The sequence below is a fragment of the Ooceraea biroi genome, chromosome 10 (genome assembly GCF_003672135.1).
Source record: "Ooceraea biroi isolate clonal line C1 chromosome 10, Obir_v5.4, whole genome shotgun sequence".
In the NCBI taxonomy this organism is placed as follows: Eukaryota; Metazoa; Arthropoda; class Insecta; order Hymenoptera; family Formicidae; genus Ooceraea; species Ooceraea biroi.
This window is the reverse complement of record NC_039515.1, coordinates 3,171,017-3,186,193: the sequence shown is the minus strand read 5'-3', so window position 1 is coordinate 3,186,193 and position 15,177 is coordinate 3,171,017. Positions and strand designations below refer to the sequence as shown.

Genomic DNA, 15,177 nt, shown 5'->3' with positions numbered 1-15,177 from the left:
AAATCTCCGCCGAGAAGAATCGCCGTACCGATCGTCGATCGTCGATCTTCCGATCCCGCGATGACGCCGTTCCTACATAGGCGGACCTTACGCGTGGACCAATGATGAAGATGAATGACACTTGATGCGGAGAGAGACACGCCGCGATTACGCTGGATTGAATTGTGCCAGCAGATTCGGCGGTGTGATACGACGCGGATGCGCCGGAATGATTGTGTTCTCTCGTGTCCAATCGTATTGTCTTGTCGATTGTATTGTCGAACGTCCGACTAATTTGATGTATTTACTTTTGATCTACGTTATTATACATGTTTAAAAAGATATATAGTTCTTGCAATGTTTTTTCATGATGTAAATGTTCATACCTGGAATTTGATAGAATGAGATTTTTAGTTTTAAATATCTGCAAACTACAATAAATAATATAAATTTCTTTCTTGTATTATAAATATAAATTTGATTAATAGTCTTTAGCATTTTATTTAATGATTCATAAAATAATATAAATATGACAAATAAATATTTATTAAAAATTAAAAGAGATATTAAAAAGAGATATTTATATATTATATATTTATTTCTTTGCTAATGTATTTATTAATTGCAGTTTTACACGCACGTATACGCGGGTGGCATTCTTCTCACGAATTGAACCGCTGCGGCAAAACTCCGAGCCATTCTTTTTCTTCCTGCGAGATTGGATTCAGGAAGAATGAGTTGGGAAGATAAATACCGATAAGTACCTCCTTGTCAGAAATTTTTACATGTCCACTGAACAAAGAACCCGTTAGTCATTAATACATGCTTGGACGTAAAGTGCGGTTTAATTACAGCATGATAAGTGCATATGCGATCTCTCTTGACGATAATTGGCGCTATCTTAATAACGTGCATCGTTTATTCGAGCACTTAATATTTCGTTGCTACAACTACTTTAGGTAATAATGAATTATTATTTTCAATTATTCTAACAACTCCTACGACAACAATTAGGATCTTTTATCTTTTTTCAATCATGTTTCCAATTTTATAACATTTTAACGATACAGATCGCACGAGGCTTTTCGATTTTGATTTGTATCAATAATTTAGAATATTTTTGAGATATCTGTACGAGCGGATTAATCAGCGATGTCAGTATCCGGTCAACCTGCTGCGACATATGTCGAGTACGTTAGCTCACGCATCGATACGCGTACCTGCCTGCATACGTTTGCACACCATATGTGTCGCTGATTATATACTGTTCAGCAACCCCACATGACCCTCCATGAAATAGCGTACGAGCGTAAGTTCCCTCCCTCGAACTCTCTGTCCGTTCCAGAATGCGGGGGTATCTGTGCATTACACCTGTGAACCAATGTGCCGAAATGCGGTTAGCTATAATATATTCCCATGGCGAGTTTGTATCTATCAACCTGCATCAGACAATTGCTTAAGTTAAAGAATTTTGTGAATCTCGTTACTCTGACATTGATATAAAATTTATTGATTCATTCTTAATGGTGCGAAGGTAATGTGATATTATAATTTTTATAATTAATCAAAATCATTGAAATTGTGCAAAACTTAAACGTCAAAATTAATCAAGTTAAATACAATTGTTGTCAGTAACGATACATGAATTCTGCCAGTTGTTATATTTATCTGAAAATAAAGAATAAAAGTACAAGTTATTGTGTCTCCGATACGACAAAATTCATTACGCGATTATTATTATTATTATTATATAATTTGATGCGATTCTTTCAGAAATGTAGTTTTTCGAGAACGCTTGTTACCTCATCAAAAAATCGTCTGGAAGTTGAGAAAAAAATCATCACTTGCATGGTACGCCAGTTTAGCATAAATGGTTCAATTGTCCTACATCTTGCTCTATCCTCTCAAAACGAAGAACAAATTTACAAAACTCAAGAATCGTAGTGACTGTACAATATAATATGTATGCGCTTCCTCTTTGCATATAATTTATTATATTTAAATAAGAACATTTTTTGGCACTGTAGAATACCGGTTTCTCTTGCGTTTCTACATACTCTTATCTTTGGGACATATATCTATCATCTATCCGAATCGTCAGGCGTCCGCCCGACGTCTATTTATTCACGTAGGAATGCCCAGCGCGGGATCCTACCATCTTATACAGTGCTCCCTCACGCGTCGCCTTTTCGACAAGGAGAAAGACGGACCCGTAAAAAGAGACGAGACGAACCGCCGGAATCAAAAGGAAAGAAAGAAATGGGGAGCATATACCTGTTCCACGCGCGAGCACGCACATACGCGGAGCGCACACATGTGCCCGAACGTCGCTCCACACATGCATACCCGTACGCACGGCAGCCTCCCCCCACCCCACTCCCCACCCCTCTTCCCACCGCCCGGCGAATACAAGCGCCCTTAAGCACGAGACCCGAGTAAGCACGCGTGCACCCTCATACACGCACGTATGCAGACGCACGCTCCGCTCAGTGAGGATAAAACCGGACCGAATGGAGGGGGAGCCAGTGGATGGGAGTAGGCGCGCGCCACGAATGTGAGGAAGGGAGGACGGCTCGCGTCTCTTCCCCTTCTCTTCTTTGTCGTCGTACATGTCTTCTTTACTAGCGATGGCAGCGAGAGTCGGATATCATTGATTCCGCGAGTTTGTCTCGGAAGCGTCACTCCGTCATGAGATGATCAATGATGTTGATATGCTAAAAATGAGGCGATCCTGTGATATCAATGTACGTTCATGTATCCTTCGCTCGTATCTTCTTTTCTTCATCATCTTCGTTGGTCTTGGTTCCCGCAGTTTTATGAAGAAACTGATGTCTTTTTTTATCGTACGAGTGAAGTTCCGGAAGGTAACTTAGCTTCTAGCTTCAGCATTGAGCTGATGATGCGTTACTCGGATGTTTCAAGTTCCGCCATTTTGCGATAAGCATGTTGGTTCGTAGCGCAAACTGCAATGCAACAAGACACGTGCTACAGTTGAGTCCATCACTACACCCTTCTGCCGTCGCTGTCTCTCCCCTCATCGTTGCAGTCGCCTCGTACTTGTATGTTCCGTGCCACCGGGCTCCCTTACCCTCCTCCGATACCTCTTCGTCTTCTGCACAGCTTCTCTGCAGCCGAAGACCTCTCCATCTCCTCCCACTCCTTATCCCTCATCGTTCTTCTTCTTCTTCTTCTTCCTCCTCCTTGGCTTCCATCTTCGTCGTATTCTGCGTCTCACTCTCTCGCCATCTCGCTCCGTCGACTTACTTCGGGCCCCCGGACCAGCTTTTCTTTCTCCCGGTAACTGTTCAAATTTCGATCCCCGAGACATCGCGCGGCCGGTGGGGATGTGGACCCTTCGTACGTGCGCGCCAGTGTTTCTCACGCAGGAATATGCAGACTTTACTAGGTACGCAGGCACACAGTGGGCCTTACCGATATTAAAAATTATTGACTAAACAAAATTTATTTATAAATAAATTGCACGAATATTCTTGTCTCTTACATAGTTTAGCATGCATGGTAGATGCACATATACGTACCTACTGTACATGTTCTGCTGCTGCGGATTTGGAAAATGAATATATATACTTACACATGAAAAAGTTGTAATTTATATTTATACATCCAAATGTTAAATTTAAATGTTAAACTCTTTAAAGAGAAAAAGAAGGTGAAAGAAGTATACAACTCACATCTTCCAAAATAGGATTTATCTTTTTCGAGTCCTTAGCGTTAACTTATCAACTTGTCAAATATTCCGGCCATATGCCGATGACAAATCTTATCGTGTCGATAACAACGCGTTGTACTCCGAAATGTGAGTCAACAAACAGATCGGGATATTAGCGAAGTATACTAGCACGAGGATGATCGAAGATGAGAATCTCGGACAGCGTAGGGCCTTTGGGACCGCAGTGGTGGGGAATCACGGGGGTATGAGGTACTGCGGGCCGGTAACGCGGGGAAAGGGGAAGAAGACGGGGGTTTAGGACCCGAGATCGAGTACGAGGGACTCTTGGAGGGGATAGGCGCGTGCCCGCCCCGGCTATATAAGGCCCCGAACCCTCATTGGCTAGGCATTTCGGGAGCCAGAATCGTACCGAGAGCATCGAGGGTGCGGTTTTATTTTTCTTCCCACGTTTTTCTTTCCGGTCGGTCGGAGTAAACTTCACACGCTTACGTCTGTCGTTTCATCTTGACGATCACGCGTACTACAACTACTAAGGTGGACTACTTAACGAGTCGCATCGGACTTCACTCGACTCGACGAAGTTTTTCTCCGATAAATCGAACAGTGTAGCCAAGCGAAGGTCGCCTGGCACGCGCTGCTACAATTCCTGCTCCCGGGTAGTGGGGAGATTCGGATCTGTGATATGACCTTAGTGGGGCCCAAGGAGGAGAGCGTCTTACCCATCATGCTGAGTGTGCAACCGCAGCATCACCACCATGGCCTTCACGCCACTTCGAGCGCGCAGACCCATCGTGGCAATGTGATCGTCTCTACCAGCAGCATGCCGGCTAATAACAACACTCTGCAACACGGGTGCAAACGATCGAAGATCTACGGCCAGGCTACTGGACCCTATGGCACGGTACCGCATCAGCCCGCCTCAGTGGCCAGGCGAAACGCACGCGAGCGCAACAGGGTGAAACAGGTTAACAATGGATTCGCCACACTGAGGCAACATATACCGCAGACAGTGGCACAGGCCCTCGGAAGCAGTACAGCCGGAACTCATGGCGGATCCAGGGCCGGCAGCAAGAAACTGTCGAAAGTAGAGACCCTGAGGATGGCAGTGGAATACATAAGAAGTCTTCAGCGTCTTCTGGAAGAGCACGATACCGGCTCCGAGTCTAGTGGTTCCTCGCTCACCTCCTCTACCTCGCCTACGTGTGGGTCCGAAAATGGGGTCAGCTCCGAATCCAGCCATCATCTGGCTGAACTGAGATTACGAGGTAGCATCACCGGGGAGATCCGTCATCATGGTAGTCCACAAGGATCCGATATCCATCGGCACCAGAACCTCAGGCAAAACTCCAGTCCGACCTTCGTGCCGGCACCGTCCTCGGAAGCGTCAAGTTCACCAACGCCAAGTTTCGTCTCCGAGACGTCGTCGGCCGGAAGTCAAGGTTACGGCACACCGACCACGATTTACGCAACGCATTCTGATAGTTACGACAACTACGAACCGATGAGCCCGGAAGACGAGGAATTACTGGATGTCATCTCTTGGTGGCAGCAGAGTCAGTGAGGACATCAGCGTTGCTTTCATTAGACCCACACGCCCTTCTCAAGGTTGGTGTCGTGATCCACTGGTTCTTTTTCTCGTAGTTGTAATTTGCGGGTCATTCACGTCGCGCGATCTTGCGGCCTTGTACATTGCGACTGCATCGCGTACCGTAATCGTGAATGTCAATCCCGTCTCACTGAACTTATTCTTTGTGAATTAGTTGATTGTACAACAGGTTCTGTTAGTGACATCGGGTCCAATTTTGTTGTAATTTTATTATGATGTTTTTATTTATTTGACATGTTTTGTCATTATTTTAACTTTTCTGGATGTTGTGTGTGAATTGTGTAGAAGGATAAATCTGGGATATCAGAATTCTTGGAGTAAAGTTTTTTTATCATTAAAATTTACCGCAGAGAATAATAATTTTAGTAATTAATAATTTGATTTTAAGAATTAATGATTAATTGAATGACATTTTGATATAGCGACATTCGACAATTCGGTCATCCTTAATTGTTCAGAATATTCTTTTATTCTCGCCACCCTCACCAGTTAAAAATCATAAATTTTCGAGGGTGAATATCTCGCTGAACGGGGAAGTTCAAAGAAATTTCCGACTAGATTTGTGACCTTGCCCCCTCACAATGGCGCGCGCGAACCCTCGCTGAAACCCTGTCCATTCAAATCGCAGACTCCATTCAGAGGGGCATCGAGTATACATTCGAGGAGCGACGCTTTTGTGCCGCGATTTCTTTCATACTAGGTTAATGCGCATATATGTGCACACGTGTATGTATAATATATATGTACGTGAGTGAGTCCTTCTTCTATCGTTTTTTCCCGACCTTATCCTGCCACCCCTCTCTCTCTCTCTCTCTCTTTCTCAACATACCAAGTCTTGATCATCAGGGAAGACACTATTTTTTTAACGGATGTACATATACGTTATATAAAGTGAACTTCAAAAAACAGCAATTTTATAACGATAATGTATATTAATGGTATTGTTTTTGTTTTTTACATTGAAGACTGCAATTTTCTTTTCTAATAGAAAATATTAAATCTGGTAATTATTAAAATATAAGAATATATATAAGAAAAATCGAATAATTTAAATTGGTTAAATATTTGTCTTGAATTTTATTAATATTCACAACATACGTTTCTTTTTATTTTAATTTAAAGATCTTATCAAATTGTGACACAAAAAAAGGTCACACACTCACGTACAGTTGCCTTCCAAAGTTGTCTCTAATCTTGATGGACGTAACTTTTGGATTTATCAAGGTATCCTCTTTTATTCGTGCCTTTTCCTCTCTTTTCTCTCTATCGCTATCCTTCTCTATTTACCTTCCGTTCCACCTCTTTTTCACGAGGACGATTTCGTTTGCCACGTTTAACCTGAATGCATCTTTCAGGATATTCCCGTCCCTCGTTTGTCGGTTTTTGAACCGGTATAGGATGTTCGCTCGTCTCTCGTCTTCTCTCCTTTCCACTTTTTCTGTCGCTTTTACCCACGAGGAGCGGGACTCCTTTGCAGGCCTTAAAACCGCCCTTACCTGAAATCATCCCCTACTTCTTCCATCTCGTATACCTGCAAGGCTTCTTTTTTATCATTCTCGACCAACGAGTAATCTGTGATCTATTCAGAGGAGTCGATACCGTGCTGAAAGCATGAACGTTAAATAATTTATCAACTGTTATCAAAGATACAGAAAAATTATTTTAAACGTTCTGTGAATAAAATTTTAGACATATTTTTTTCATATTTTGAGTACTTAATATTTTATTTATGAGTACATAAATCAAATATTGTCAAAAAGCAAGACACTCTAATGTAAGATGTAAAAGATTATCTTATATTGTTATAATATCGATTATGCTCATCTAATAAATCTTTTTTATTATTTTTTGTTACAGAAATAAATGTAGAAGCATTTGTGGATCAAACACAAACATGAGCAAACAAGGAATGCAAAGGTAAAGAAAGAAAAGCAGCTGTTGCTAACTATATTCTAGTCATATCACTTTCGGTACTCCCTCATGAATATTATAAATCTAAATTAGTTTAATATTTCATTCTCTCTCTTGTATATAGGCAAGAGTCTTTTAAACATTATTTTTAAGAACGATGTCGTATCGATATCAAACATCTTGAAAGTGTACAACTAGGAGTAGTACTTCGAAAGTACTACTATACAAGAGACACATTGCAATTTTTAATAATGCTATCCTTCTATCTTATAATTTATTACAAAAGTATTTTTTCGTATTTTATTACCTAAAAATAAATATGTCCTTTAAAATGGACGATGTCTAATTGGCAGTTGATTATTTATACAAGATGATTTAGCTATCTTAATGTTGCAAAATTATTCTCTTGAACTATTTATTGCATGAGAAAATGTTTCAAAGAAAAGAGTGTGATCTCATGAAGAACTTAAAAGCATTTAAAATAACATGCAACATCAAAACTCCGTTATAAACCGTTACTCAGATTTCCAATTTCTTCTACTCTTTTTATTGGCAGAATGATTAGTAGATATTATATAAAAGATTATATGATTATAATTAGACATTAGGTTGAGTTTTGAAAACTGAGAAATAAGTCTATATATGAAACAAATTTGTACTAATCACAAGATGATTGCAAAACTATAAAACTACATAACATCCATTTGAAACATTTTTTCATTCAATAAGTAATTCATCAGTAAATTGAGCTCATTAATTTTCATAAAATCCATCGGTATGTTATAATTATTATTGTTTACAATAATTATGATAACAGCTATTGATATTATGATAATAATTATATATTATATTATATTACTTTATATTATATTATGTGTTGTATTGTATTATATAATATAATTATTGTACAACAGTGATAATTATATACACATGTATGCGAGTGAATCTTTATGTGTGCGTCCAACCATACGAGTGTGGATATGCGCGCGCGCGTGTGTATACATAATATGACTAATTAATTCAACAGTAATTTTATGAAATCTTTGCAATTCTATAGAATCACTGGCTATGTGTTATCGAATAGAGTTAGTGCTATCAGTATTCAGGGGTTTCGCTATTTCGGATATTATTCGGTATCCAAGTGCATAACTATTACTATTACATTAATGCAATTATATTATATTATTATATATTACACTATATTATAATATTTATTATTATAGTAATTATAATTATTGTTATATTATTATATATAATAATTGTTTGTAGTGCTGTTAGTATGGACTGAGTAATGTCTATAGATTTGAGTACTCGAATACTTTACTCATTATACGAATCCATAAAAATGACTTGAATATCCGGATGTGTTATTTTATTTTGAATTATTACAGATTAGTTTTTGGGTACAACTCTAATATCAGGTCAATTTGTTTAATTTAACTTCTTATAGACATTTATTTGAAGCGTGCTTCATCTATTGAGTGATAATTGATAATCAGTACAATAGAAATATTTTTTAAAAATATGACTGTATTTACTAAGAAAGTAAATGTGACATTATATAAATTCAAAATTATATATACATATATAGATTTAAAATTAATAATTGAAATTAAATTTAATATTATTAGTCAAAAAATTCAGAGAATAATGTTACATTAATATTTGTTGAAGTGTTATATTGTTCTCTGACAAAACTGTGCTATTATATTTTGCATATTCGAATACAAGACATTTTATTATTACTATTACATTACATTGAGCGCATACAAAAGTTTATCTTGTAAAAGACGTAATGATCTAGAGAAAATGTGACTCAAATGTGATTTATATCCCCGTTATTTTATACCCCGATTTCTATAATAGTTATAAGATAAATCTAGTAGTACCCAGAAGAATAATATCCAAAACACCGGTATATTTTGAATATTGACGGCACTAATTACTTGTACACTTGGTTCATAAATTATGTATAGAAATTGTGTATGAATGAAAATTGTATGAATGCGCGCATGTACAATCAAACGGAATTGTGTATTTAATTGTAATGAATCAATCAACGACATTTCGTGATCGGCGGTGCCTTTTTGTACATAAAAATTATTGTAATAAAATTTAATGACACAATTTGTTAAATATAACGAATGACGTTACGAATATGCCTACAAGAATATTATTTATTAACCTACTTTACTATCCCACTCCTTTGTGCAAAAAGTTCAAACAACTAATATTAACGAGAAACAAAAAGACTTTTAGAATCCACTATTATTTAGCGATAAGTACAAATTTAATTCCTTAAATATAAAGTCTTGAACAAAGACTAAAATGTTTCTTAGTTAACTGCATATATATTCGCAAATTTCAAATAGAACATGTTGAGTAATCTTAATATTTAAGCACAATAGAATCAGGATTAATAGTGAACACGTATACAAATGCTTCACAATTGTCCACTGTTTTTTTATTACACGGTATGTTCGTAATTTCCAACTTTATGAAGTTTCATCAATATTTTTTATTACAACAAATTAAAACGACTGTACCAATCTTAACATTATCTGATTGTGAGATACAATCGTGTGTGCGCCCGTGTATTCTTAAATGCACCTTACTTTACTGTAAATTATGGACAATTACATGTGTCCAAAGTTGTGCAGGTGCAGGATCCTTTTATTTGATTTACTTTTATAACTATAAGTTACCAATATATTAATGAGAAGCGGCTGCAAAAGAGAACATAACATATACACATCTATCATATGTTTCTTCAAAAATTACTTTTGAATAATAATAGTATGGTACACATAATTATGTTTATTTATTTTCTCAGAAAATATGTTTAATAAAAATCAACGAATGCAACTTATTATCAGCTCTAAAACAATAATTATTTTACATGTGCAACTATTTTTTATACCGATTATTCTTTTATTAATTTCAATTTTAATTTCAATTATATGTAATCTTGTTTTAATATCGTGTATGTTATATTATCTATTAGTACTATTTAGTATTATCTAATAATAATAATAATACGAGTACTATCTTCTTTACGTCAATAAAATGATAATTGCTCATTTTTGAAGTTAAATGAAAGTCGGAAAAATAATCTTTGTATGAAAGAAGTGACGATATGACAGTGTAAGGCGGAGCTAGTCTCCATTATCTCTGTCAATGTCTCTGCGGTTCCTGAGCAAATAACACAAAAGAAGAACAGTAATTTCTACGTCGTAGGTCCTTTTAGTTGCCACGTGAGTTTTGAAACCGCAAATGACTTACGACGACTGAATTAGCGTTAAAGGTTGCGATGTATAGTGTCATGTTTAGTTCGCAAAACGCAATGTATCACTTTGGCACAACACGGCGCAGCGTCAAACCACAAAACTGATACGAAATTATATATATTTGATTTCTATTCTTTATGGAGTTAAAAATAAAAAAACATTTTATAGTAAAGGAAATCTAAATTGTCTTCAATTAAAGAGAGAATAATATACAGGGTGAGGCACCTAAAACAGGCCACCTGAATATCTCGACTGTTATTGGTGATAGAAAAAAATGTGTCAGACCAAACTTGCATGGTTTCGAGGGACACATAATTGGTTCTAAATAGTTTTTTATTAGGTGGACGCGTAGAGGTCATATGAAGGTCAACTTCGTTTTTTTAAATGGTATGATATGTTTTTTTACGTACCATCTAGTAGAGGGTTTGAAGATGAGCACATTGATCTACGGGTCAAAATCATTCAAGGTCACTGAAGGCTAAAATTTCTAAGTGCTAGAACTTTTTCATTTCTGAGTTTACGGTATTTTCAATAACAGAGAACTCTAGGCAATATAAAAAATATAGATATCAACAACTCAGAACTTCTCGGAAAAGAAAAAATTTCTAAGGGCTAGAACTTTTTCATTTCTGAATTTATGGTATTTTCAATAGCAGAGAACTCTAGGCAATATAAAAAATAATGATATCATCAACTCAAACTTCTCGGAAAAGAAAAAATTTCTAACGGCTAGAACTTTTTCATTTCTGAATTTACGGTATTTTCAATAGCAGAGAACTCTAGGCAATATAAAGTAAATTATTTTCCCTTGCAGTTGGCCTTTAGTGACCTTGAATGATTTTGACCCGTAGATCAATGTGCTCATCTTCAAACCCTCTACTAGATGGTACGTAAAAAAACATATCATACCATTTAAAAAAACGAAGTTGATCTTCATATGACCTCTACGCGTCCACCTAATAAAAAACTATTTAGAACAAATTATGTGTCCCTCGAAACCATACAAGTTTGGTCTGACACATTTTTTTCTATCACTAATAACAGCCGAGATATTCAGGTGGCCTGTTTTAGGTGCCTCACCCTGTATATAATATAATAAAATATAATATAAATAGAAATAAGATATAATAGAATAATATAAAACAGAATAATGTATAATAATTTTTCAGTCTTTATCTTAGTTTATATTTTCAATTTATTTCTATATATGAGGAGTCATTTTCTTTTCTTTTATATTATTATTTTAAAATGTATTGCAGTATAGCTTATATTTAAAAGTCGATTTTATGTTCAAAGACGTCGGCAGTTTTGGCGTACCTCTTCTTATCCTTATTTCCTCTTATCTACATCGGCGAGCTATGTGAGAACACGAACAGGAACGGTATTGAGATTCACGAAGCTCACATCAGATCGTGGGCCTGTCTTACCGGTACAGCGAGTTAAATCGACGAGCTTCTTCAAGGGTGAATTGACTGTACGAATCCAAATTATCTAACCAGTAAGGAATCTCATTGAAAATGAGAGTTAACAATGTGTTCTGGTTATTACACGGCTAGTGTTTTCAAAGACTTTTAAATTGCATTTATAATTCAAAGTGGAACTCGCTATACAAATCATATTCAATAAAATAAACGATCCACCTTCTATTATCAGAATTGGCTAGATTTATCTGATTTATATTTATATATAAAAGCTTGAGAGATTTGTGCAATTTCAAAATTTTTGAAAGTTATTACATATTTATCATTATTATGAAATTTTTTAAATCTTTTTTATATATCTATTAGTTCTAGTGTATGAAAATAATCTTATTCAAGACTTTAATTTGATATGAACTCTTCACATTTCCTCATTCAGTATTTATCGCGCGTATAAAAGCAATTCTCTCTCAATTTCGCATCCGCAGTTGCTATAAATTTTACGACGTCGCGGTGCGCTTTGTCGCTGTGATACTGTTGCCTACAAAAACGTAGTTTGATACGAAAATAATCTACGATAAACCGTTATTCACTTTCGGGTGGGTCCTATAGAAAAAGGAGGAAAGAAGAGATCGACCGTTAAGAGGTCAACTAGAAAGCGCGCGCGCGTGTACAGAGGCGATCACGTGCATGCGGCAAACGTGCGTCGCGCTTTCCTACAAAGTCCGTTTCAGGGACACTTAAGTTAACACGAAACCCAAAGCGAGATTTCAGCCCGGCGCAAGAAAGGAACGAGTCTATAATATATTCCGTTGCGTCTGTGCCGCCCTTCTCTCCTTGAGGTCCGGTCCTCTTCTCGGTCGCGCGTCAGCCTTACCCGCACGCACGCACGCACGCACGCACGCACGCACTGTGCTCGCACGCGCGCGTGCATGCACGTATGCACGCATGTGATGCACGTATGCGAAACGTAACGTACTTATGTACATACGTAACACACACATGTGCTCAAGTGACTACTATATGACTCAACAGGATAATTAGAAGTGAGTTTTCCTCCCAACTCTTCCAAGCTGTACGGAATCCGATGCGTTCCAGCGCATCGCATATCGCGTTCCGTTTCATTAGAGAAAGAGAGAAAGAGAAAGTCTGTGTGTATATGTGTGAGAGAGAGAATGCTAGGGGCTGTTTTGAAGAGCATTATACCATTCTGCCTTGCTATCGTTTTCTTCGATTTTGCTCCCGAACGCATTTCTCGCGCCTTCGTAACTGCATTACGAAAAGAGCGCAGAGGATGAGGAAAATGCCGCGAGGTTGCGGCTAAAAAGAGGATCAAAGAACATCCTGCGAGATGTTAAGCGAGCTTCTCGTTTTCTAAATTGCTGGAAACTTGATAGCTATGAAAATGTGATTCTTTGATTCCGAGATGAGGCCGAAAACGTCATCGATGAAAGATGAGAAACAAAGAAGCGGAAGAACTCGTAAGCGCTCACATTTTAGATTTGCTGTGAGTGTCGTGGGTGGTCGTGGGCCAAACATCATTCCAGAAGATGCGGTTTAGATGTTGCGTTTCTTCGGGAAAGAATTCGACAGCGGAAGATGCGGGAGTGAGATACCACTCGGAATGAGCTTGACGATCACACATCAGTCGCCTTCAACAACTCGCCTCGTATTCATTCTGACTGTCACTAACAACAAGATGTTTATAATATTATGCACTGACATATTTGTAGTATTTGCAAGTTGTTGAAAAATTTAATTAAAAAAATTGCACATATTATTATATGATCTAATGTTAAAAACAGACTTTAACTTGTAGAACTAACTTCATAAACTTCAGCCAAAAATTATTTACAATTAATACTCGTAATGTTTAATCAATTTTGCATTGAGTCAAATCTGGATCGAGAATCAGTTTCTAAAATTATTTTCTCATTTCAATAACGCTTAATTAAATGAATAACGTCCAATTCGATGAATAAGACAACACAAAAATTAATTTGTATAAAATAATGTAAATATAAATACTTGCATACAATTCATTTTGTGCGTGTTTTCTATATAATTGGAGTTCTGGAATACTATAGCGAAAAGAATTATTACCTCTCTCGACTTTTCACGTGTCTAGGCTTATCTTCTTTACAATACGATACACGAGATACATAAGCTGTCAACGAGAAACAGGTGACTACTTGAAAACATATGTAAGCTACTTTATATAAAAAAATAAGTAAGCGGACAGTTCCATTTCTCTTGAGTTCGGATCGATGTCGTTCTCGCAGGCTCATCGGTTATTTCTTGAATACAGGATTAGCCATTGCAAGCTTCCCCCTTTTGTTTCGACGGTAACAGCGAGAAAAAGAGTTGTAAAATAAAATTCGAGATCTCAATCTCGATGTCAACTTACAACTTCCCGGAGGTCGCAACGGGAGGCTACCACCATTGGTCACAGGAAAATCAATCTTATGATCCTCCCCTCGGCGTCATAACTGACCCAGGCAGGAAAATCCGCTTGCGACGTAGGTGTGATATCTAAGTTAGATCATCTCGATTCTTTCAGTTTCTCTGTTACAGCTCCTCGTCTGTTTCAGCTCTTTCATCTCTCTCTCTCTCAGGTATAACGAAATAAGGCATCATCCATAGTACCGATGTATGTATTTCGAATGCACATCTTGACCGCATTCGACTTCGCGTGCATCCATTCCGCGTTTACAGGAGGATTCTCCTTGCAATGATCCACGTTTACACGATTTGTAAACCTTTTTCGCTTGTTTTATTGCAATTCATAATGTCTAAGATGCTGATACAATCCAAATGAGTAAACTATGCTTTTCGGATTGATCATCGATCGGTGGCGGTGCGGAACATTTCATTTGCCGATGAAAGATATGTTTAAATCCGCAAACTAGAACGATTGCACATCAGCAGATAGACGCCTTGCTGTAGCTATGAAAGGAAGAAGCAAATTTCAATGTAAGCGATACTAATCATAGGCTAGATTTAAAGGGATATTTTTTCTAACATATTTAGAAGAAGAATAACTTAGGCATTTTAAAAGTTCTTCCGCAAAAAATTAAAGTGCCGCCGGTTTTTAGCATAAATGGTAGGTTTCAATCGGCTACCGATACCGATTAGCATGCCGACACCACAGATTATTACCGAACCGCTTTTTTGGCTTCCATCCTTGTGCGCGGGCTGAAGTCGGTGAAACAACAACGCGAAGTGAAGAATGGACAGGCGACTTTGGTGAACGAGAAGTCTCACGAGGAGAACTTCATGCGGTGC

General features: G+C 37.5%; 1 protein-coding gene across 1 annotated transcript; it reads left to right on the top strand.

Annotated features, from left to right (window-relative positions):
- Positions 1-4,352: 4,352 nt before the first annotated feature.
- LOC105278341 (achaete-scute complex protein T3) lies at positions 4,353-5,269 on the top strand. The gene has a single exon (XM_011337367.3). It carries the CDS (start codon positions 4,353-4,355, stop codon positions 5,229-5,231), a length of 879 nt encoding a protein of 292 aa, XP_011335669.1. The 3' UTR covers positions 5,232-5,269.
- Positions 5,270-15,177: the final 9,908 nt, after the last annotated feature.

What these genes read in the sequence shown, in the direction of transcription:
- LOC105278341 (XM_011337367.3), top strand. Translation starts at nt 4,353, where the DNA reads ATGACCTTAGTGGGGCCCAAGGAGGAGAGCGTCTTACCCATCATGCTG.